Genomic DNA, 22,840 nt, shown 5'->3' with positions numbered 1-22,840 from the left:
ATTCAACAATGGAAACTAAAAAAAAGTTACATTTGAATAGAATTATTGACAATAATCTTTTTTGTTGATCTTGTATTGCTGATTATTTAGCCTGTTTGGTTTACCTCTATCTTCTTCAGTGTTTGCTCAAGAAACAAAAGAGGATAAACAAAAGTGCACACGCTGAAATGTCTTGCCTTCTTTACTAACCATTGAAAGTACTATATAATAAGCTTTACAAAATCAATCACGTCAATTTAACATGCTCCAAGAAAATGCAGTCACAATTAGATAAACCAATCTGGAAACATGCAGACCAAAAAAACAAAATAAACAGCTGCGCCATGAGCGCATGATACACCCGTCGTCTTGTGTGCAATAATCATAAATAGTTTCTGAGATAGTGTGACATGTGAAAACCACCTTTTTTAACAAAAAATACTCAATAATAACTCTAAAATAAAATTTTGAATCATCACCAAAAAGTATACAGATCTTAAGATAAATATAAGTAAGAAGTGTATAAAGTCATAAGCAATAGTCATAAAGTGTTTTTGAGATACAGCATGACATGTGAAAGACCCCCTTTTATTAGCTCACCTGGCCCAAAGAGCCAAGTGAGCTTTTCTCGTCAATTGGCGTCCGTCGTCCGTCGTCCGTCGTTAGCTTTTACAAAAATCGTCTCCTCTGAAACTACTGGGCTAAATTTAACCAAACTTGGCAACAATCATCATTGGGGTATCTAGTTTAAAAAATGTGTCCGGTGACCCGGTCAACCAACCAAGATGGCCACCAGGGCTAAAAATAGAACATAGGGGTAAAATGCGGTTTTTGGCTTTTAACTCAAAAACCAAAGCATTTACAGCAAATCTGACATGGGGGTTAATTCGTTCTTTAGGTCAAGATCTATCTGGCCGTAAATTTTCAGATGAATCGGACAACCCGTTGTTGGGTTGCTGCCCCTAAATTGGTAATTTTAAGGAAATTTTGCTGTTTTTGGTTATTATCTTGAATACTATTATAGATTATATTTTGGTTTTTGAGTTATAAGCCAAAAACTGCATTTGACCCCTATGTTCTATTTTTAGCAATGGCGACCATGTTTGTTGATAGATCATAACTTCGGATACAATTTACAAACTAGATACCCTAAGGAACATTCAGTTAAAGTTTGGAAGTATTTGGCCCAGTAGTTTCAGAGGAGAAGATTTTTGTAAAAGATTACTAAGATTTACGAAAAATGGTTAAAAATTGACTATAAAGGGCAATAACTCCTAAAGGGGTCAACTGACCATTTCCGTCATGTTGACTTATTTGTAAATCTTACTTTGCTGAACATTATTCCTGTTTACAGTTTATCTCTATCTATAATAATATTCAAGATAATAACCAAAAACAGCAAAATTTCTTTAAAATTACCAATTCAGGGGCAGTAACCCAACAACAGGTTGTCTGATTCATCTGAAAATTTCAGGGCAGATAGATCTTGACCTGATAAACAATATTATCCCGTCAGATTTGCTCTAAATACTTTGGTTTTTGAGTTATAAGCCAAAAACTGCATTTGACCCCTATGTTCTATTTTTAGCAATGGCGACCATGTTTGTTGATAGATCACAACTTCTGATACAATTTACAAACTAGATACCCTAAGGAACATTCAGTTAAAGTTTGGAAGTATTTGGCCCAGTAGTTTCAGAGGAGAAGATTTTTGTAAAAGATTACTAAGATTTACGAAAAATGGTTAAAAATTGACTATAAAGGGCAATAACTCCTAAAGGGATCAACTGACCATTTTCGTCATGCTGACTTATTTGTAAATCTTACTTTGCTGAACATTATTCCTGTTTACAGTTTATCTCTATCTATAATAATATTCAAGATAATAACCAAAAACAGCAAAATTTCCTTAAAATTACCAATTCAGGGGCAGCAACCCAACAACAGGTTGTCTGATTCATCTGAAAATTTCAGGGCAGATAGATCTTGACCTGATAAACAATATTACCCCATGTCAGATTTGCTCTAAATGCTTTGGTTTTTGAGTTATAAGCCAAAAACTGCATTTGACCCCTATGTTCTATTTTTAGCAATGGCGACCATGTTTGTAGATAGATCATAACTTCGGATACAATTTACAAACTAGATACCCTAAGGAACATTCAATTAAAGTTTGGAAGTATTTGGCCCAGTAGTTTCAGAGGAGAAGATTTTTGTAAAAGATTACTAAGATTTACGAAAAATGGTTAAAAATTGACTATAAAGGGCAATAACTCCTAAAGGGATCAATTGACCATTTCCGTCATGTTGACTTATTTGTAAATCTTACTTTGCTGAACATTATTCCTGTTTACAGTTTATCTCTATCTATAATAATATTCAAGATAATAACCAAAAACAGCAAAATTTCCTTAAAATTACCAATTCAGGGGCAGCAACCCAACAACGGGTTGTCTGATTCATCTGAAAATTTCAGGGCAGATAGATCTTGACCTGATAAACAATATTACCCCATGTCAGATTTGCTCTAAATGCTTTGGTTTTTGAGTTATAAGCCAAAAACTGCATTTGACCCCTATGTTCTATTTTTAGCAATGGCGACCATGTTTGTTGATAGATCAAAACTTCTGATACAATTTATAAATAAGATACCCTAAGGAACATTCCGTTAAAGTTTGAAAGTATTTGGCCCAGTTGTTTCAGAGGAGAAGATTCTTGAAATAGTTTACGACGACAGACGACGGACGCCAAGTGATGGCATAAGCTCACTTGTCCCTTCGGGACAGGTGAGCTAAAAACGATTCTAAAATAAAATTTTGAATCAACACCAAAAATTATACAGATATTGTGATTAATATAACTAAGAAGTGAGTAAAGTTTAAAGCAGTAATCATGAATCGTTTTTGAGATACTGCGCAACATGTAAAAAAAACCACCCACCTGTTTCAGTTACAAAGTCCTGCAACTCAAAAAGTTTTAATCAATTTCACCAAAAAGTATACAGATCGTTTGACCATGATAACGAACAACTGTATCAAGTTTCATGAAAATTGGATGAGTCTTTCTCAAGTTACAGTGCAACATGTTTACGCCGGACAGACTGATTGACAGTACGATTGACGGACGGACAGACAGACAGGACGCCGACATTTGTATACCATTATACGTCCCGTCAAAATTTTGACAAGCAAAAAATCTAACATTGAGCAATGAACCATAAATATTAGGTCACAGTCAAATAAAACACTAAACACTGAAACATAAAAATGAGGACAAGGTCAGCTGACACCTGCCAGACGGACATATTTCCCTTACAATCATTCCCTACACCAAATTTAGTAGACCTATTGCATACAGTATTAGAAAAACCTGACCAAAATACAAAAACTTAACAATAACCACTGAACCAAGAAAATGAGGTCAATGTCAGATGACACTTGCAAGTTGGACATAAACACCTTAAATTCATTCCATATACCAAATACAGTTGACCTTTTGCTTATAGTATCTGAGATACAGACTTAACCACAAAAACATAACCTTGTTTACTGATCCATGAAATAAGGTCAAGGTCAAGTGAAAACTGACATTTGACACATAACCATTAAAATGAGGTCACATATGAGTTGACAGAAGGAAACTCCATAACATAAGGTATCTATATACAAAGTATGAAGGATCCAGGTCTTCTATCTTCTGAAATATTAAGCTTTAAATGGTTAGCTCAAGCCTCTGCTCCCACAACTGGATAGCTATCCCTATGTCGAGCTTTCTCCAACAGAAGTCGCAGGCTTGACAAAAAATCTTCATTTAATGCCAATCACAAGAGTGACAGTCTACTAAACTATATAGGCAGAGTTTGACTTAATAGTACATCTTGACTTGCTGATCATTTTTGTGATTTAAAGTATATCTTTATCTATTATAACTTTCTATCATCATAAATGGCAAAATAAAAAAATAAAGGTGAAAATCGTTTGTAAAGGGCAATAACTTCCAGAAGGAGTCGTCTGACCATTTCCTCTATATTGTCTTCATTGTAGATTTTGCTTTGCTGATCATTTTTGCCTAGCTAAGTTTCTATCTGTCTATTATAATTTGAAAATACATGTATATGGCAAGGTGAGCTAAAAAGTTACTTAATCAATATACTTATATATTTTAAAATAAATAAAACAATTTTCTTCTTTAAGACTTTATTCCTGAATACAGACTCTTTTTCAAGATTTGAAATAAATAATGCTTTTACAAATAATCAGCAACAGAAAATACAAAATAAAAGGTGTAAAATTTACAGTGTTTAAAAACTAATTGTTAATGGAAATAAACAAATGGACGGAATATACATAATTTTAAGAAATATACAGTTATTAATATTTTACAGATTTAGATATAAATACATATATTTATTCATAATCTCATTATCAATAGATTTCTATATCAATAACTTGATTGAATTCCAAATTTTCTATATATTTCTCAGTATTATTTTAAAGATAATAATCCTAAAAACATATTTTAAAAAGTCCTTTTTATATTTTCCTGCAACATCATACATTGCTAATTTCATACACCAAATCTTCATTTTCCAGCTTAAAGATTAAGTTTTTCAAATATTTATTTCTAAAAATATAAGCAAATAAAATTTTACATTAATGGTACATAATTTTCATGTTAAACAGTACACACTCTCTACTTAGAAGAATTTATTAGTAGAAGTTGTTATTTTCAATTTTGGTAGCAAATCAAAAACTCATCAAACACCCATCAACCCCTGCTCTTTTCTTAAGCCTGGCTTTGGTGTCATAAAACTTTACCTAGCGTTCAGAGTACAAAAATTTTACTTGAAACGCTAAAACCAGTGTTTTAGTTGGTAGGTTTCTGAGTCTTAGTACTATATTCATACTAGAAAGTTGTATGACCGCAAGGCCAGGTGTCTAGCAATGTAAAATACAGAACTATAAAATACTAAACAAAAAATATATCACAGACATTTAATGAATTCATCACATGGTTTTTGTAAAAACAAATAATGTATGATAAACAAATTAATGTTTTTTAAATACAGTAAATTCAGAAATTATTACCTGCAGTTACTATTTCAATTGGTCATATGATAAAAATCAAAGCATTTGATTGGATTCTACAGTAATGCTGCTGAATTAAAACGACAGTTTTGATTATTTGGAAATTTATCTAATCACAATTTTTGCTATCCATATATTTCAGTAAACCATATCTATATTTGTATCATACTTTGTAAAATATGTATGTGGAATGCACACTTTATTTGTCCGATATTCAATGTATTTCCAAAACAAATTTCCTCAACAAAAATATCTTTACAAATAAGTGTGTGAAAAACAACACGTTAGAAAATAACACTGAAGTAGATGAGTTTAAAGGAATGTTTATTTAGACACGATGTAACAACAAACTGATGACGTTCTGTAACCATTTTACCAACAAAAATAAAAAACAACTGTGATGCCATTATAATTTTTATCAAGTGCACTGTTGACATTGATGAATAAAAATATAACATATATATTGCAAAAAATGTCCATGTTTACCCATGCGTTGTATCCAATTAAAAGTTTTTACATCCTACAAAAAATTAAGAGTAAAAATTTAAAATATTAAAATTCCATTTTTTTAAATCTTTTTTATGTTAATTTCAACAATCTAAGTTTACTTTCCATTCTCAATTTTATTTCATATAATTTAATTTAACTTTTTGAAACATGAGAAAATCAATCTTTGACAAGGAAAAATGCTCTTTACCAAAACAATTTATTAATTATCCTTTCAAATGAAGAAGAACTAATGTCAATATTATCTATGATATACATTTTTCGTTTTTATTATTCATAAAACAGATAAAAAAAAACGTCTTTTTACACCAATTACTGTAATAACTAGCTCTGTAAAAACTAAATCTGTACAGATAATAATATAAAATCTGCCCATGTCACACTGTCATAAAGCAAGCCAAACACATAGTGAACATGTTATTACATAGATAAAAATGTCCAGGTTAATTCAAGTGCTCAGCCACTTTTGTTTTGTTATGCAAGTTTAGTGAGTGCAACTTAGAAAAATATTGGTTACAAATTTCAATCATCCCTTTATTACTGTAACCTGGATTGCCAGTACTGTGGATTAATTATTATTCATGGGCTGCTAATTTTCATGGATTTTGTGCACAGTGGATTAAGGTGGACCACAAATTTCAATGCAATTCAAATTTGCTAATGCTTGTATGCAAAATTTGTTAAAATCTACAAAATTCATTATCCACAAATAATTTAATTTTGGATGTAACACGTCTTCTGATTGGCTGACGTTACTTTGTTATGAGCCCATAGACATAATTTAGTCATGTGACCGTGACATCATCAAAGTTTTTCATGGTTTTCTACGGTTTAAAATGGAATTTAGAATTAAATTATAAGAAATGACTGTAATATTTTTTTTTGTCTATTCAAAATAACATAAAAAATGTGGTGCACACTGTTAAATAACCCGCTACACCCGTTATTCAGTGTGCACCAAATTTTTTATGTTATTTCTTCATAGACAGAAAAAATATTACAGTCATTCCTTACATAAATGTTTATACCTCAATCCATGAAAATCAGTATAAGTTTAGAATTAATGAATCCACAGAAATCAAATTGTGTACAAACTTGAATATCTTATTCTGTGGAGACATATATATATAAAATTAGATTAATCTCTTTCACCAGGTACATTTATAAGTGATGATATTTATATATATATAGTCCATCCCTGAAGGTGTCAGTACTTTCTACCACCAGCGTCTTTTTACCTCCGTACTCCAGTTGGGCGCATTGTTTCTAGTCTGTTTTGTAAGTCATCTATCCTCACATCTTTCAAATGAATTAAATGTTCCATTCTGTGAATTTTGGCCTCGAGAATCTGGAAATTTCGAAAATAAATATTATACCTCCTTGAACTATTTACGTTAGAAAAAGATGTGCATGAGCAGATCGGAAAATGTTGACATCACTCAAAGGACTGGTAAAGTAAGAAGAAGGATGTGAATAGTATTAGCTTAGTACAAATCCTTGATCACTTCAATCCCCCAATTTGAGTAGACATAGGGAATTTAATATTTCAATTGACGATTTTGAACAGCTAATAATGTAAATTAATGTTTGAAAAATTTGTGAGCAGACCCAAAAACATTATCATCACTCCACTCCCCAAATAGAGCAAACATGGTTTGTATTTTATATACAACAAGAAATATTTCTTATAAAAAAAATGAAACATGAGTACTAATTTTCATGTAATGAACATTCCAATAATGCTATTACAAAAATCAGTTGATATTTAGAAGAAATGCATGTATAAGATGGCTAATACCACTTTTGTAGGTATTAAATAGTAGACGCTTGCAAAAAACTAAAATGGGATTTAACTGTGATCACACCATCAATCAAGAAACTCTCTGTAACAGTTTCACCCTCTTTTTTTAAGAAATGAAAAAATGGGAAAAAAAGGTAAATTAAATTAAAAACCAATTCTTCAGAGAACAATTGAAGCACCTCGATAATAAGAATGAAATTTAAAAAACGATGTTAGAATATGTCACTCCTTGTTGATGTAATTTGGTTCTTCAAATTGATATAAAAAATAAGATTAATAGGTATATGTAGAAGACTTAATTGTTTTATTATGAACAGAAAATAATTTTTAGCAAAGGTCAAAATCTAGAACGTCAAATTGACCTTTGACCTTGACCTCAATTTCAAAGTCATAGGTCAGTGATCTCAAATCAAAAGACCCCAGGTCAATCATTTGTATGGTTGTGGAGAAATACTGATTTACTGATTTCAAATACATAAGGGGAGAACACTCCTATAAGGGTTAACCAAAACACTTCGACTGAAATAGGTTGAAGTTGCACCTTTTTGTAAACAGTAATTTGGCAAACAAATCATATCATTAACTGTAACAGTTTCTTTTGAATAACGATAACAAGCAAAATTCAAAATTTATAAAATGACCTTGACCTTCGACCTTGATTTCAATTTCAAGGTCATAGGTCAGTGAACTCAAAACGGAAGACCGGAGGTCAATCACTTGTATGGTTGTGGAGAAATACTGATTTGAAATACATAAGGGGAGAAAACTCCTATAAAGGTTAACCAAAACACTTTGACTGAAATAGGTTAAAGTTGTGCCTTATTGTAAACATTTATTTGGCAAACACATCATATCATTTACTGTCACAGTTTCTGTGGAATAACGATAACAAGCAAAATATGACCTCGACCTTTGACCTTGACCTCAATTTCCTTCAAATGGACCAAGGACTTCATATCAAAAGACTGTAGGTCTCTACGACTTATAACATATGAATTTATCCAACAAATCGCCTATCTTAAATTTTCAAAGGGAAATAACTCCCATGAAATGTCTTCCGATCACTCAAGTCAAAGTAAACCAAATCATTCTCAAGAGTAGACGAACAATTTGGTGAAAACAGTTTGCTAAAATCTTTTACGATTTTAGAGATATAGGGGTAACAAGAAAAGGGGGATGCGGGGAGATATAACTCCTATAAGAATAAGTGTTCGGTCACACAGGGTGAGTTTTGAAACCCCTATTACTGTACAACATCATTGGTCAAAAAATCCATTCGATATGTTGTAAGACAAAAAAGCATCTCAGACGGAAGAAGAAAAAATAAAAAAATAAAAAAATCAGAAGAAAAACAAAAGGTCTTTCCATGAAAAGTGAAAAGACCTATAAATAAAATTTCCATAATGACATAAAAAGCAGATTCATATTATGTTCTTACCCTTATAGTTTCATCTTTTGCTAGACATTCCTGTTCTTTTTCTTCAAATAAAATCCTTGGCACAGCATCACTTTCAGCTATAGATCTAATAATTTTGTGTTTTGGGATACTTGGGTAATCTGGCCTGTGAAAGAATAAATTATTGTAAAAAAATAAATCATAAAAATCTGGTTAAAATGTAATTCAAAATTCTTCTTTCTTCAAATTGCTGAAAAGAAAGCATAATTTTTATGAACAAAGTATATGATTTACTAAAAAAAATATGCAGTAAATGGTACATATCTACATGGAATGGAAATGATTTCCAAACAATTCAAATGTATCCAAAAAACACCAATCATTTTTTAAACATTTTAATTGGTTGCTGGCTCCTTTAACATTTACATCATAAAAATCCTTCTTTTTAACATATCAAGTCTTCTCTGGTCTTCTTTTATTTTTAAAATTTGTGATTTTAAAATTAAAATGCAAAAGTCTAATTATTCACTGTATGATGTCCCAATAAAATTAATGATAATAAAAATAGAAGTCAATTTTAGAAATTCAAAATACCATAACCTTAAAGAAAAAACATAATCAGTTGTGATAAAGTAGAAATATTGCTATATAAACACACTGCTAAATAGCATCTAATCATGATACATGAAGAGAACAGCATTTCAGAGACAAGTTCACACAATCAATTTCAATATGGAATGGCAACTCATTCTAATGCTGTGCATTCATATAGTTTTTATTGCTATATTTTATGCTTTACTTTTGTGATGTCATGTTGCTTGATTTGCTTCCTGTGTTATTTTGCTTATTTCCTCTTAATTATACATGAATATAATATTTTATGTTTATATGTGTGTATTGTCTTTTTAGTATGTATGTTGTTTGTCTTTATTGTATTGTATTCTTTAATGTAGTCGATTTAAACATCTCCAGAGCTTATGTCAATTTTGTGCACATTGTATTTCAATAATATTTTCACTTGATTTGACTAGCTTGTATTTGTCATTCAGAAGATTTCATGTTTCTATATTCATAACTCAAAAGTATCTTGTGCTTGACCTGCAATATTTCCCCCCCAAATCTCCCTTGGAGTCAGTTTTCAAATTTTCAAAATATTTTAATTTCTTCCATATTTTCAAAATATTTTAATTCTTGTTTGAAAAAAAATAAAATTTATATTGATCGTTTAGCAAAAAGGGAAATAGTATTCCTTGATAAAAAGTCAAACCAAATTAGAAATTTAATAAACAACAATTTTTTTAGCTCAACTCTGGGAAGTTATTCAGGCATTCAAATGAACAGGTTGTGTCGATAAAGTTACAAGGAAATTAATGAAATCATGTTTTAAGGTAAATTTTTTATAGGCTTTTTTTATGGTAAATGTGTAATTTTCTCATCCCTGCAAATTATTTTATCTGCAAAATTAAATTTCGGTGAATACATATTCATATAACAAATACAAGGTTTCAAAATAATTCATTTCTTTGTGTACAAAAGGGTTGCAAGTGAGGAAAAATGAAAACTATAGTCTACGACAAAGAACAAATTTAGCAGTTAGATTGATTAATATATATAATGGCTTAGGACATGAATGATTTTTATAAATAAAAGCATATATAAATACCTGGCGTCAGTCCGATCTTTTTTGTAGTCTTGTAAATATCTTAAAATATTGTATTGTGTTTTAATAATCAAATAAGAGAATTCAGGATTATGCCATTTTTTCTGCCTTTAAACTATTGTTGAAGGCCATATATTGACATAAAGATGTCTTTTTTTTGTGTTGGGTTACTGTCTCATTGTCTTATACCCTACATCTTCTTTAATATTATAAAAAAATTGATATAAAATGGAAATAGGTTTGCCATTATGAAACTTGTATCCAACCGATAGCTTTGTGAAAAATATCCCCAAATATTTTTTAGATGGGAGAAAAAATACAGAAAAGCTACTTTTACTATGTTTCAATCAATGACTACCGGTATAATAAAGAAAAAACACTCAAGTGAAATTCTTTGATCTAAGGGCTAACCAATATATACAAGACTCACAACTGTGCCAAAAATAATCTACAAGCACACTCTGAAGGAACTTTTCAATACAGATTAAAGGCCGATTGTATAGGCTACATATGGGTCCCTATATTCCCTCCTAAAAGATGTGGACTGACTAACCATTGCAAGATGCCTAGGCTATACTGAAAGAAAGAATTCAAAAGAACTTCTACATAAAGTTTAAAATATGAGGCCTGACTATAGTTAGTGTAAAATACAAGTGATAAAAGCTTCTATATACTGAATTATCACAATTTATACCTGTAGCTGTAAAAAATAAAATTTAAATAAAAGACAAGTGTAGACTCATTTCAGTGCAGTCCAGATCCAAGCAATGAAGAAAAAAAACAAAAGAGTACACCTTCTCTTGGCAAACAAGTAACCGTTTATATATATATATAGTAAACAAAAGGTGAATCAGTTAAAAATCACTTTGGCTGGTGATTCTTAGAGTGAAATGGTGGTGATTCTTGTTGATTCAGTACGCCATCTGTCTCTGTATGATGAAAAAATAACAGACAGGTGTATTTATCAAAGTGGTGTGATTGTGAATCACCAAAAATCACCAATAATCACCAAGATTCAACATGATTTAACTGAATAACCTTTTGAGTACTGTAAAAAGCAAAACAAAACATTTATCCCATGGTGTTGACCCTCATGTGTTTATTTATACCTGTCTAGATTATACAGAGTTATCAACTCAAGCTGAGGATCTCTCTGAAGATAGGGGTATCTGTAATCAACGGCAAAACTTTTCATTATTTGGAATATCTGATTGTACCTTACATTTCCCTTTTCTTGCTTGGTGTATATACTCTAAATTTGCAGTAAGCTCTAAGTACTAGTATACCTTTAGGAAAAAATCTCTGAAGTCAGAGAACACTCTCAAATGTTCTACTATATTAATTCTACCAAACAATGCCGCATTTGACAAATGGTATGTTTTTAACACAAACTGAATATGCTGAATATTCTCAACTAAGCATTTCCCCCTTTTCATGACCATTTCTAGAATTTGTTGTATTTTGATTATTCAGTTGTACCCATAAAATCTCTCTATCAAAGCTTAAGGCCTTCTACATTCTGTGTTTACAATCAAAACTTCCATATATATATATATATATATATATTTTAACTTAAAAGAATCTTGCAGTGGATCTGATGTGATAATATATATAGGAGAAGGTCTTTCGATCTTTTTTCATATGAATAAAAGGTTTTTATGCAATTTGGATGAAATTAGTCATTCAATTTTTCAAATGCTTCTCCCATATATAATAAAATTACTGGGTATCCTATGCCTATGTCCGGATAATTGTGGTAACATTTATGTATATAGACTACAATATAAATGTACTTTTGAAGGCATATCATGGTTCCAACTATGATTCAAGCTATTGGGGACAATGTTTTAACAGGCAAGTGTTTTTATCAGTCTGTTTGTTTGGCTATAAACTATTTTTAGACAAGGTATTTTTCTTTCTTAAATTTATTTTTCATGAAAAATCTTATGATTTTTTAAATTAATATACATACCCTCTACTTGTGTCTTGTTTCATTCCTTTTCCTCTTGGTGATCCTAAAATGACAGAAGAATTTAGTTATTTAGAAAAGTTGCATACAATTTACATGTATAAAAATCATTCAAAACCTTGAACTGTGGCAGCACTCAGTTATTATAAAATTGAAATGTTACTCATGAATTCTGAAATTGTGCAAAATATGTGTATGTCTTCCAAAATATTTATTGCAGATAAAACAAAAAAGAGACTATCAAAATAAAACAAATAAGAAGTGGCACACAGTTTTGTGCTATATCCCTCACTCAGCCATACACAGGAAAAAGTACTGAAAAGTAACAACAAATCACTATCAAGTTGGTAATGGTACTAACCAAATATGATTTCATTAGGTTTAGTACATTTTGTAGTTCCTTTAAAAAAATGCGATGAAAATATTTGTTTTCATTTGAAATGTTTAAAAATTCAAAATATAAAAAAAAATGTAATTGAAATATTTATTTGTGAAAAATATGGACAGACAGGCAGACAGACAAACAAACAATATGACTGCAATACAGCATCCAATCCTAGAATTGGGATATAGTTCAACTGCTAATGTTAATGAAATTATATATTATATTTACAATACATCACAAAATCACAAATGGTAAATTAAGTGTAACAATTTTTAAGAGCAAAACTAATCGGCATTTATTTAACTCCCATTTTTCACATTGTAAAATATATAGAGAGAATTAAAAACCTATCTTAAAGGTAATTTCTCCATAACATATTTCCAAAAAGTAAAATTCATAGTAAATTAGTAAGATATATAGTTAATTTAAAATTGAACATAGTAAGATCATATTTAATTAATTAGTTATCTTATCACACAAAAATTTAAAAATAAAAATGTTAATTCATTCTTTTAAAAATATAAATGCATGCAATTATTCTTAATTAAATTTAGTACAATACGTTATTAGCAACTAAATTAGAAAAAAAACACCCAAATCTTATTACTAGTACTACTTTAGTCTAGCCAGGTGTGTTTACCATAAACTTTAATTCCCCTTGTCCAGTCTCTATCCAGAAATTCAGACTCCCAACCCCATGGGTCATTTCCTTTAACAACTGGAAAAACACAAACAAATTTACTCAGGTATGTCAAATGGTTTTATTCTGCTCATATATATCACATTCAAAATATATCATACTTAAAATAGCATTTTCATTTCAAAATTACCTTATCTTGTGTTTAAACGTGATATTGTCATCATAATGTTGATCATTATATTGAATTTAACAAAATACTGCATTTTTGAAAGTGAAAATAGGAAGTGATGGAAGAAGTGATGGAAGAAGATGGATATCATCAAGTATGAACATGTAAACTCATTTCCCTTGTTTTCACAAAAAACAATTGAAAACAAGATTTTACAAACTTTACATTACTATACATTTTCAAGGTCATAAAAAGCGTAAGATTTTTCGCAGAGTTCTAATGACCCTGTTCTCAGTGCACCACTAAACCTGTAATTGCTAATAAAAGACTCAGAGCTGTAAAACTTATAAAATTGGTTATGTTGAAAAAGGTGAATAATAATTTCCTGTGACCCATAAGTTAAATCCAACTGAAATATACTGAGGGTCACCAACTCATTTAACAAAAAACTTTCTAGAAAAATATGTGCAAGTCACAAACATTTCAGGTATATATAAGATTTATTCTGAAAGATTTTTTTATTACCCAAGCAATAAATTTCACTTATTTAATAAAAAAAATACACCAAAAAATACTCATACCGGTATGTCATGAAAACTTCAGTACAATTATGCTTAATCTCTACAATAATCACTTTTTGTCATACAATCTTGAGTAAAAAGAACCCCAGGAGTTATGTTGTGATAGGAGTGAAACTTTAGACACATGTTTAGTTTAAACATATTTTATTTGCTTAAGACACATGTACATGTTGATGTAAAAGAAAATCTTGATGAAAATGATGATCATTACTGTGGACCAAAGATAAATGGAAAAAACAGACTGTTACAGTCTTACAGAAAACTTTAATATATACTATCCTTACCCATATACTGATCAGCTTCTGGTTTATCACTTTCCTTTCTACCTCCCCCTCCTTTGCTCTTTGTTTGAGTTTGTTTCTTCAATTCCCATTCTGCTCTATTTAGTTTTGTGCGTAACATCATTAAGACTTTTTCTATAACTCCTGGTTTTGCTGTTATCACATCTCGCATAACATCATCCCCAAGTTCAAAACCCAATTTGGTAAAAACTTTTCTGGAAAATATTCATATTAAAATTTACTTACTTTTGTTCTGTGTTTTCCTGTAAGACATTTCAATCACAATTCTTGTTAAGCACTAAATCATTCAAGTAAATGTTTCTCCCATAATGTAAAAGAATTCATACATTTGAAGATCACATTTGTAAATAGAGTGTGATTTTCTTATTATAAAACAAACAAAAGGTTCTTTAAATTTTTTGTATGTCATTTGAAAAATTCACGCCCAGCAGAAAACGTTTTTTAAGAATACATGTATATGCTTGACTGCCATATTATTTTGTAAAGAGGCTTTTAACAAGAACATATTTTTTCAGTACAAAATTAATTGATTTCTGTAGTTGCTGTAAAGATGAAAATACTTAGACCTGAAAACTATTAATATAACATGTATAAATTCAGCAGTGAATGTACATTAGATCAAAGTTTCAATTAACAAAAATCTTTAGAGTAATTTTATTAATTATATTTTTTCATTTAAGATCTTAAACTTCTTCAGTTTTTCATACTTTCAAATATCATGTCTACATAAATTATTGTTAAAATACTGAAGTGCCAGTGTTAATTTCTCTGGTATTGGTTAAATACAAAAGAAATTAGACAATGTGATCTTATCTCATAAACCGGTACATACATTTTAAATACAGATGTAAAGATATCAAACTCATAAATTTGTATAAGAACATGAACTTATAATATCAATGTAAAGATCTTAAACTTATAAGTAAAAACTAAAGCATTTAAATTTCAGTTTAAAAAATTAAATTCTGTGCTGAAATAGAAAAATGTTTTACTATTGAAAAAAAAAAACTAAAAAAATCTATGAATTAAAAAAAGTGTACTAAATACATGTAACTACAAGTATCAAAATGAAGTAAATGTTTTTGAAGCGCAAAACTAAAACAGATGAGCTATGGCAACTAACATTAAAATTCTAGTAATTTAATTTAGCAGAAAAGTATATCTAACAAATGAAATATTGCCATTTTTATTTCACTGTATTGATTAGAATTTTTTAAAACAAAATAAGTCTTTAAAGGAGTGGATGTGTAGGGTAGTCTAAATGTTTCATCTAAAGTACATGTGATATCTCGACCCTAAGATTTGCCCTTCGAAGTTGAGGTTGTGAGAGCCAACAGTTTTACTCTAGAGGTAAAGGTGCCTTCAACTCTGGTCTTAAAGTTTCAAAGATTGTCTGTTTTTCTTGAAGAAAGTTTTAGTTTTTCTTGAGATATTTTCTTGAGATACTCAAGCTTTCTCTACCTTTATAAACTGGCTGCACAATAGAGCAAATGATGCTTAAAATCCCATTAAACAGCAACAAGCAATCACTCAACAAATTGGCCGATGTATTTCTCAAACGGTGATTACATGTATGTACCGGTACCTCATCTAATGAGGATAAACAAATGAGTGATGCCAATAACTCACAAAGACTTTCTGCCTACATGTAGATCTTATCATGTAGATGCGATCAATTCAATGACTTTATTTTTATTTTTAAGGATTATGTAATCAAATATTTTTGGGGAAATGTAATTTGACCTAGAAAACATAGATTAATAGGTCAAAAGATTGATTACAACAAAATGATAACAGCACAGTACCAATCGGTCAAAGAATTTATAAATGTTTACAAATTTTAAGTTTTGAATACCTAAAGTTACATGTATTAATTATTTCTTTACTTTATACCATTATAAGTATCTATTCTATTCTATTTCCCTTTGGAGTGCCACTTAATTTTTTTAGCATTTTAAATTTGATTATAAATATACTTGCTTATTGAATAAAATATGTTTGAACATTAAAATAAAAAATAATGATATTCAAATTCATTTTGACTTATTATCGATATAATGAATCATGTGCTGTCTTTACCTGTTCATTAAACGCCAATTTTCTTCTTTTTTATTTGTGCTGTTAGCACCTGTGTAGTTGTGAAGGTCAACCAAACCTTTTTGTGAACAACAATGCCTTACTAACTCTGCTACCAAAACTGGAAGAGGAGGAACACACCAAATGTTAAAACAGTTCAGATAAAGTTATCTCCCTTTGAGAAGACACATGCACACATAACAGCTGATTCAAAGATTGAAATGTTATGATTTAAAAATCTAACAAGCAATTTTTTTTCAGGCAGAATCTGTTTTCGTGATGTGGTTCAAGATCGATCGAGGTAATATATAAAGGTTTCAATGGCTCAAAGTTATGTTTTTCTTATTTTTTTTTTTAAATATAGTCAAATCAAGTTAAATTTTAACCTTCTTTCCAGAATTCTCTCCTCTTGAATAACTTTCATTTCACAATTTTTCATATTCTCTACTTGTCACTGATTATGTGTAAAAATAAACCAGCCCAATAATAGTTTTTATCATTGCTTAATTTGGAAAATTGTTTTATCACTGATAATACTACAAATGTATCAGAAATATTTCTAATATATGTGCAGGTATAAGTTCATTACAATATCATTTTACAAATGGTTGTATTGATGAATAGTTAATGTCCATTTTTCATACAAATATTTAGTTTCTTTTGCAATTTCCCATTTCAGCTTCCTAATTTTTGAAGGATCATGAAAATTTAAATCTGAATATTATTTTTAAACAAGGGTTATCTCCCCATTGCAATGATTGCCATATTCATGTATATAGGTTCCCAGAAAGACATGCATCAAGTTATCAATTATTTTTAAATGTTGCTGCAGCTTGAAACAGTGACATTGTGACATGATCCACTAGAATGATTTTCTTATATTTGACTGCAGTTTTCATAAATTTCTATTTTTAATTCATTGAAGCAGCTGTCTTTGATGTGCATATATGGTTAAATAAATGTGCAAATTATCAGAATGAAATAAAATAAAGGACATTTAAAACTGAAATATAAAGTACAGTATTAATAAGTATTAGATAAGTGCATTAACAATTTTGTACAAGTATGTACAATGTAGGTATATGAACAGTCAATTATTGAATTAATTTCTTTGATCTATTGTAGCATTGATCTTAAATCAAATTGTACGAAATTGAGAAAAAAATGTGAGAACTTGAACAAATGATATCAAACTCAAGAATCTCTGATAGAGCACTGAACAATATGAAAGATGTAAACCCCTAGATCACTCAAACACAGAGGGTCTACAGCTACATGTACTTTACAACCACAGAGGGTCTACAGCTACATGTACTTTACAACCACAGAGGGTCTACAGCTTCATGTACTTTACTATCAACTGAAAAATTACTGAATAATGTAAAATTCAATGTTAGACTGTTCATATCCATGTTTATGATAATTTTGTTACAAGGTCAGGAAATAATTAAAGAATGTCAGATTTGCTGAGTGTACATTGTATGATCTATTAAGGAGATACATAAAAGGGTTTAAAATGTGTCGTTTATGCACAAACATTGTTTATTATTTGTATGTGCAATAATCATTTTAAACCCTTTTTTAATCTGTCAACTAACATCAATAGATTTTTAGATCTAAAACATATTTTTTTCAACAATCTTGAGCAGAGTTCACTTGAATGAATTATACTTACACATGTAAAAACAGTATACATCATTTTAAATAATCAGTCTAATTTCTAAAATTTGACAAAAATAAATTTATTCTTAGTGGGTTTTTTTCGTGATTTTCAAGTGAACTATGTCTTAATACTTTGAATATATAAAAACCAAAATCAGAAAAATAAATAATTTCAGTGAAAAAACTAAATAAAGCACACGAGCATTGTAGTTTAGTCTGACTAGCCACAAAACCAGAGGAAGACGTGGGTTCACGGCAGAATATGGTATACCTGTTTAGCACGTTCCAATTCTCCTTTTTCTGAGGTGTGGAATTTGCAGGGGAGTAGTTGTGCATTTGAATGATTTGTGGAAAATATTGCCTTACAATCTCTGCTACCAGAACTAAATATAACAAAAATGGTTTAATAATGGACCATTGATTTATACAGCAGCAATTCAAAATTAGTTCTTATGAAAAAAATGTTGCTCTTTTATATTACCAATCACCATAATTACAATATATGTATATGTACATTGTATTTAAAAATACTTTAGCTCATAAAGTCATGTCATATATCCCTTTTCAAAGAATATTAAAATCATAGATGGCTGGATAAAAAAAATTGCTTCAACATTATGAAATTGATTGAAGAAAGGAATTTACAGGTATTTATTACATCGGTTGCAATGAATTACATTGATTTCCCAGGTAGATAAAAACCGATAATTTCACATGTGAAAAAAACGTGGTTATTTCACTCTCTGACGTCATACAACAATAGGCGTTGTCAAGACGTCGATAACGGCGGATCAAAACAAATTGTGAATGCGTAGAAAAAAGATATAGTTCCTTACATGTTATACATTAACTTCTTACAAAAAAACCATTTGCCAATGTAATAAAAAGAATAACTAATTAAAGAATTCAAATATCGAAAAATATTCAACTCGTGACCGAACAACACTGATAATTAACTCATGCGCTACGCGCATTCGTGAATTAATGTGTTGTTCGGTCACGCGTTGAATATTTTTCTCTATTTGAATTCTTCGATTAGTTATTCTATAAATATTAAAAATAACCTGTCAAGAATTCATAATTATTAGGAATAACTATCCAGACTTAGAGGCAGTGTATTATAAATTATCTACGTTCATATCCATATCTACAGATATGAATATAGATAACAAATTTATCCCCGGCCTTAGTCTAAATCTGGGGATTTTTAGAGAAATTCGACCACAAAGTTAAACGTGAAAGTAGTGTTTTTTTTCATTTTTTAAATATCTTTTATTGAAATGTTGGATTTTGACATATTTTTAACAGGGTGTAGGGTACTACCTTTGGTAGAAGCCTACAGGTAGACAAATATATATGAGTTGTTTTTAATCTAAAGACAGAGAAAGTGAAATAGGTCGAATTTGGCGCTCAAAGTTGTGAGAGTTACATCATAGACGGTGTGATGTCAACGTGGGTCATTTGCATAGCTAGGTCAGTAGTCCCATTCATTGACAGTACAATTGTGGCAGAATAGTGATGCATTTACTAATTTGAGTGCAAATAAATGACATAATAAGATAAAATCGTTAGTGGATTAATTATACAGACATCATGGATAATCTACAGAATTTGATATTTCATAAGGAACAACCAAGGAACAAAGGAAAACGCGCATGAATTTCCCGATGTAATGGGTTGCAACATCCGGGGATATGGGTTTTGCGTTAACCAATCAAAATCCTAGAAATATGCTAAGCCGGGGATAAGTTTACATATATGTTTTAGTTATCTGTAGCAGAGACATACAATGTACATGTATATACTATATAGAGAAGTGATTTCAATTGTCTGGAATCCCTATATGGTCATCTGTGGTCTAATTACATTTGTACTCTACATTTTGTAATACCGGTAAGCTAAAATACAATGACATTGAATGTATATCAACTTTTCTTTACAAAAATATGTGTTAGTGAAAAACTAAGTTTCCGTATATTGCATAATTGTGAGTTTTTAATAATTGGGTTTGGAATAAGGCCATGGAAAATTAATTGTTGGTTTTTCCCAAACATGGGAAAATTTTAAAGACCTGGCAGGCAGGCTTTTTTTTTTTTTTTTTTGGTTTGTAACCATGCGTAATTCTATATCTATATGTTTTGTTTCTATAGCGGAACTATAATCTTGCATATTTCCAACATTTTTGGTTGTCTCTGCAAAAAAAAAAATTTTTTTTTTTTTTTTTTTTACAGAAAAATTAAATGACACGGCAGTCAAAAAATTACCCGATCAGGTATGGGGAAACCATCAATTATTTTTCCATGGCCTAACAGGACCGAATTGATGATTCTTCAAAATTTTCTTTGGAATCAATGTATTCCAAAATGAACAAAAATCGACAGGACCAAATATATTTAACAGAACATGTTCTGTTGGTCCCGTGCTTATTTTTTCGAGGACTGTATCTATGGGAAAATGCAATAATCAATGTAAAATTGATATGGCATTGCATCGATTTACGTCAACTTTGATACAATTTGTTTATAATTAAGCAGAAATTAAATGTATGTATGTCAATTAGCCCCACTTCTGAAAAATAGGAAAATCCAAATATTGAGTCTTGCCAACTCTCTACACTTGACACTACCGTTGAATTTATGTCTGCCAATGTACCCCACTGATAAATAAAAGTATTAATAGAATTAATGGCTAACAACTAGCCCCACTTATGAATAAAAAAATTAAACTGTAATGAGTGTAGGCCTTCCAATTCGCCCCACTTATGAAAACGTTAGATAGAAATCTTTTTTTTGTTCTATTCATTTGGTTGAAATAAAATAGAAAGGAGATAGCATCAGCATATATGTGACATTTTTTTCTTGTAAATAATTATTCGTTTTTTTGTAGTCTGTGTAAATTATTTTTCATTTGTGGTGTATGCATGTCTCTGTCTCAGTATCTGTAGGGTGATTGGTTTTCTCTTTCGACTACTTAAAAAGTCATATTTACCGCCATCAGAAAAGTCCCTAGCTATGTTTCTTTTTGGTCTGGACAGTGGAATACCGTCAATCCAGCTATATAATTCTTCTAACTCTGCATCATCAAAATCGTCCATATCGTTACCAGTAGTTTTCACCTGTTCCATTATGTATTGATGGATGAGGGCTTTTATAAATGAATTCTATGGCCTTTTCAAATACTCTTTTTATAATCTGAATGCAATGTTTGTGTATGTCAATATACAGTGATAAATAATTTGGATATCAGATGGTTCTTCTTGTGTAAATATTGCTTTTAAAATCAGTAAAGCGTCTTTGTTGTTGTCGCAACGGCATTTCCCACAATGCATTACACAGTACTTGTCAGCCTAAACACTATCCATCATTAGGACATTTTTGTCAAATTAAGTTATAGAGAGATTGTGACTCATTAAAATCATTTAAGATATAAATAAAAACCAAATCAAAACTATTTTCCACAACGCACTAAAGCGTACTTATATTAAAATAATAACAAGTTCTACAAACAACCTCGGAAGACGGGAATACTTCCTATATACTAGGCGATAGAACGTGCCGCTGGAATAACTCACCTTTTCAAGCTTGAAAATATGTGAATAGGGCCGGAAAACTATCAGAAATATACGATGAAGCCATAAACGGTTCCAATAACTTAAGTTCTCAGGTAATTTTTCTTTGTATTCCCGGCTTTTTATCAAGCAATTTTCATTCTTTTGGCACTTAGGAATTTCACTTTTTACATTACACACCACATGAAACCGCAGCAATATCATGGGAAAAGTTAACATTTTACCTACGCAATATATGAAAATGTATACATTCTTAAAATCTAAATTCATATGAAAAGGTAGTGGTAACAGAACCCCAGCGACATCCCCTTTTGACCCCAAGCAAACAATGCACTATAAAGCATCGAAAAAATGAAAATAAAAGAAATGCAAGTCAATTAATGTAACGAAATAGATAAAATCTTGGCTGTGATCATACAATTTCTTGTTATCGATACCAAAATCAAAGGAAAAAGCAAAAGCAGGGACAAACCACTAAGATAGTCAATATGGACAATTGAATTTAAGTTATCAACAGTTTCACTACATCTATAGTCGATATTGATACAGGTATGAAATAAAACTAATAAGTTATAAGTAAATGAGCATAATGAAACTTAGCCTCATGATGATTTTCAGATGTCAGCCTGCTACCTAGGAGACAAAATCCCTTGAGAATGTATCAAATTATTTACAACCAGAACAACAGTCAAACTGAAGAAATCATCGGTCTCCCAAATATGTGCTCTTACAAGTGGTCTGGAACTCTATACATTTATTCCAAAGAGAAGAAAAAGATTTCTTAATACTGAAACTGTCATATTCAACATGAAATGTTTAATTTATTTATTTATTGACAACATATATATTATTTGTAATCATGTTTGTATGTAGCTGTTTTCAACAGACACTCACTATTCTTATTAAAGGCTCTATATAAATGGGTCAGTTAGTCTCCTCGTTTGAATTGTTTTACATTGTCATTGCAGGGCTAAGTATGCGGTATGGGCTTTGCTCATTGTTGAAGGCCGTACTGTGACCTATAGTTGTTAATTTCTGTGTCATTTTGGTCTCTTGTG

The 22,840-nt window shown here is 30.2% G+C and overlaps 1 protein-coding gene across 5 annotated transcripts; it reads right to left on the bottom strand.

Moving 5' to 3' along the window:
• Positions 1-4,158: 4,158 nt before the first annotated feature.
• Positions 4,159-21,557, bottom strand: LOC139519702 (sperm flagellar protein 1-like). 5 transcript variants are annotated; one of them, XM_071311929.1, is made up of 7 exons: positions 21,203-21,534; positions 18,486-18,597; positions 14,459-14,670; positions 12,403-12,445; positions 10,434-10,472; positions 8,813-8,936; positions 4,159-6,921 (listed from the first exon to the last, which is right to left on the bottom strand). In XM_071311929.1, exons 1-7 carry the CDS (start codon positions 21,336-21,338, stop codon positions 6,808-6,810), a joined length of 780 nt encoding a protein of 259 aa, XP_071168030.1. In that variant the 5' UTR covers positions 21,339-21,534; the 3' UTR covers positions 4,159-6,807. The 5 variants fall into 5 exon arrangements, with proteins under 5 accessions (XP_071168030.1, XP_071168026.1, XP_071168028.1 ...); XM_071311925.1 differs by lacking the exons at positions 10,434-10,472; positions 18,486-18,597 and adding exons at positions 11,540-11,599; positions 16,556-16,673 and having other exon boundaries at positions 6,699-6,921; positions 21,203-21,557; XM_071311927.1 differs by lacking the exon at positions 18,486-18,597 and adding an exon at positions 16,556-16,673 and having other exon boundaries at positions 6,699-6,921.
• Between the last annotated feature and the right edge of the window lie 1,283 nt (positions 21,558-22,840).

This window comes from Mytilus edulis, chromosome 4, assembly GCF_963676685.1.
Source record: "Mytilus edulis chromosome 4, xbMytEdul2.2, whole genome shotgun sequence".
Taxonomy (NCBI): domain Eukaryota; kingdom Metazoa; phylum Mollusca; class Bivalvia; order Mytilida; family Mytilidae; genus Mytilus; species Mytilus edulis.
The sequence above is the reverse complement of the archived record's forward strand: the minus strand, read 5'-3'. Positions and strand labels throughout refer to the sequence as shown.

Bases quoted from the DNA above. Each gene is read 5' to 3' on its own strand.
- LOC139519702 (XM_071311925.1), bottom strand. From the start codon at position 21,338: ATGGAACAGGTGAAAACTACTGGTAACGATATGGACGATTTTGATGAT. The intron at 16,674-21,202 runs GTAAATATGACT...CTCCTCTTCCAG, and splicing joins TAGGGACTTTTCTGATGGCG to TTTTGGTAGCAGAGTTAGTA. The intron at 8,937-11,539 runs GTATAAATAAAC...ATTCTTTCACAG, and splicing joins ACTCTGTATAATCTAGACAG to GCCAGATTACCCAAGTATCC.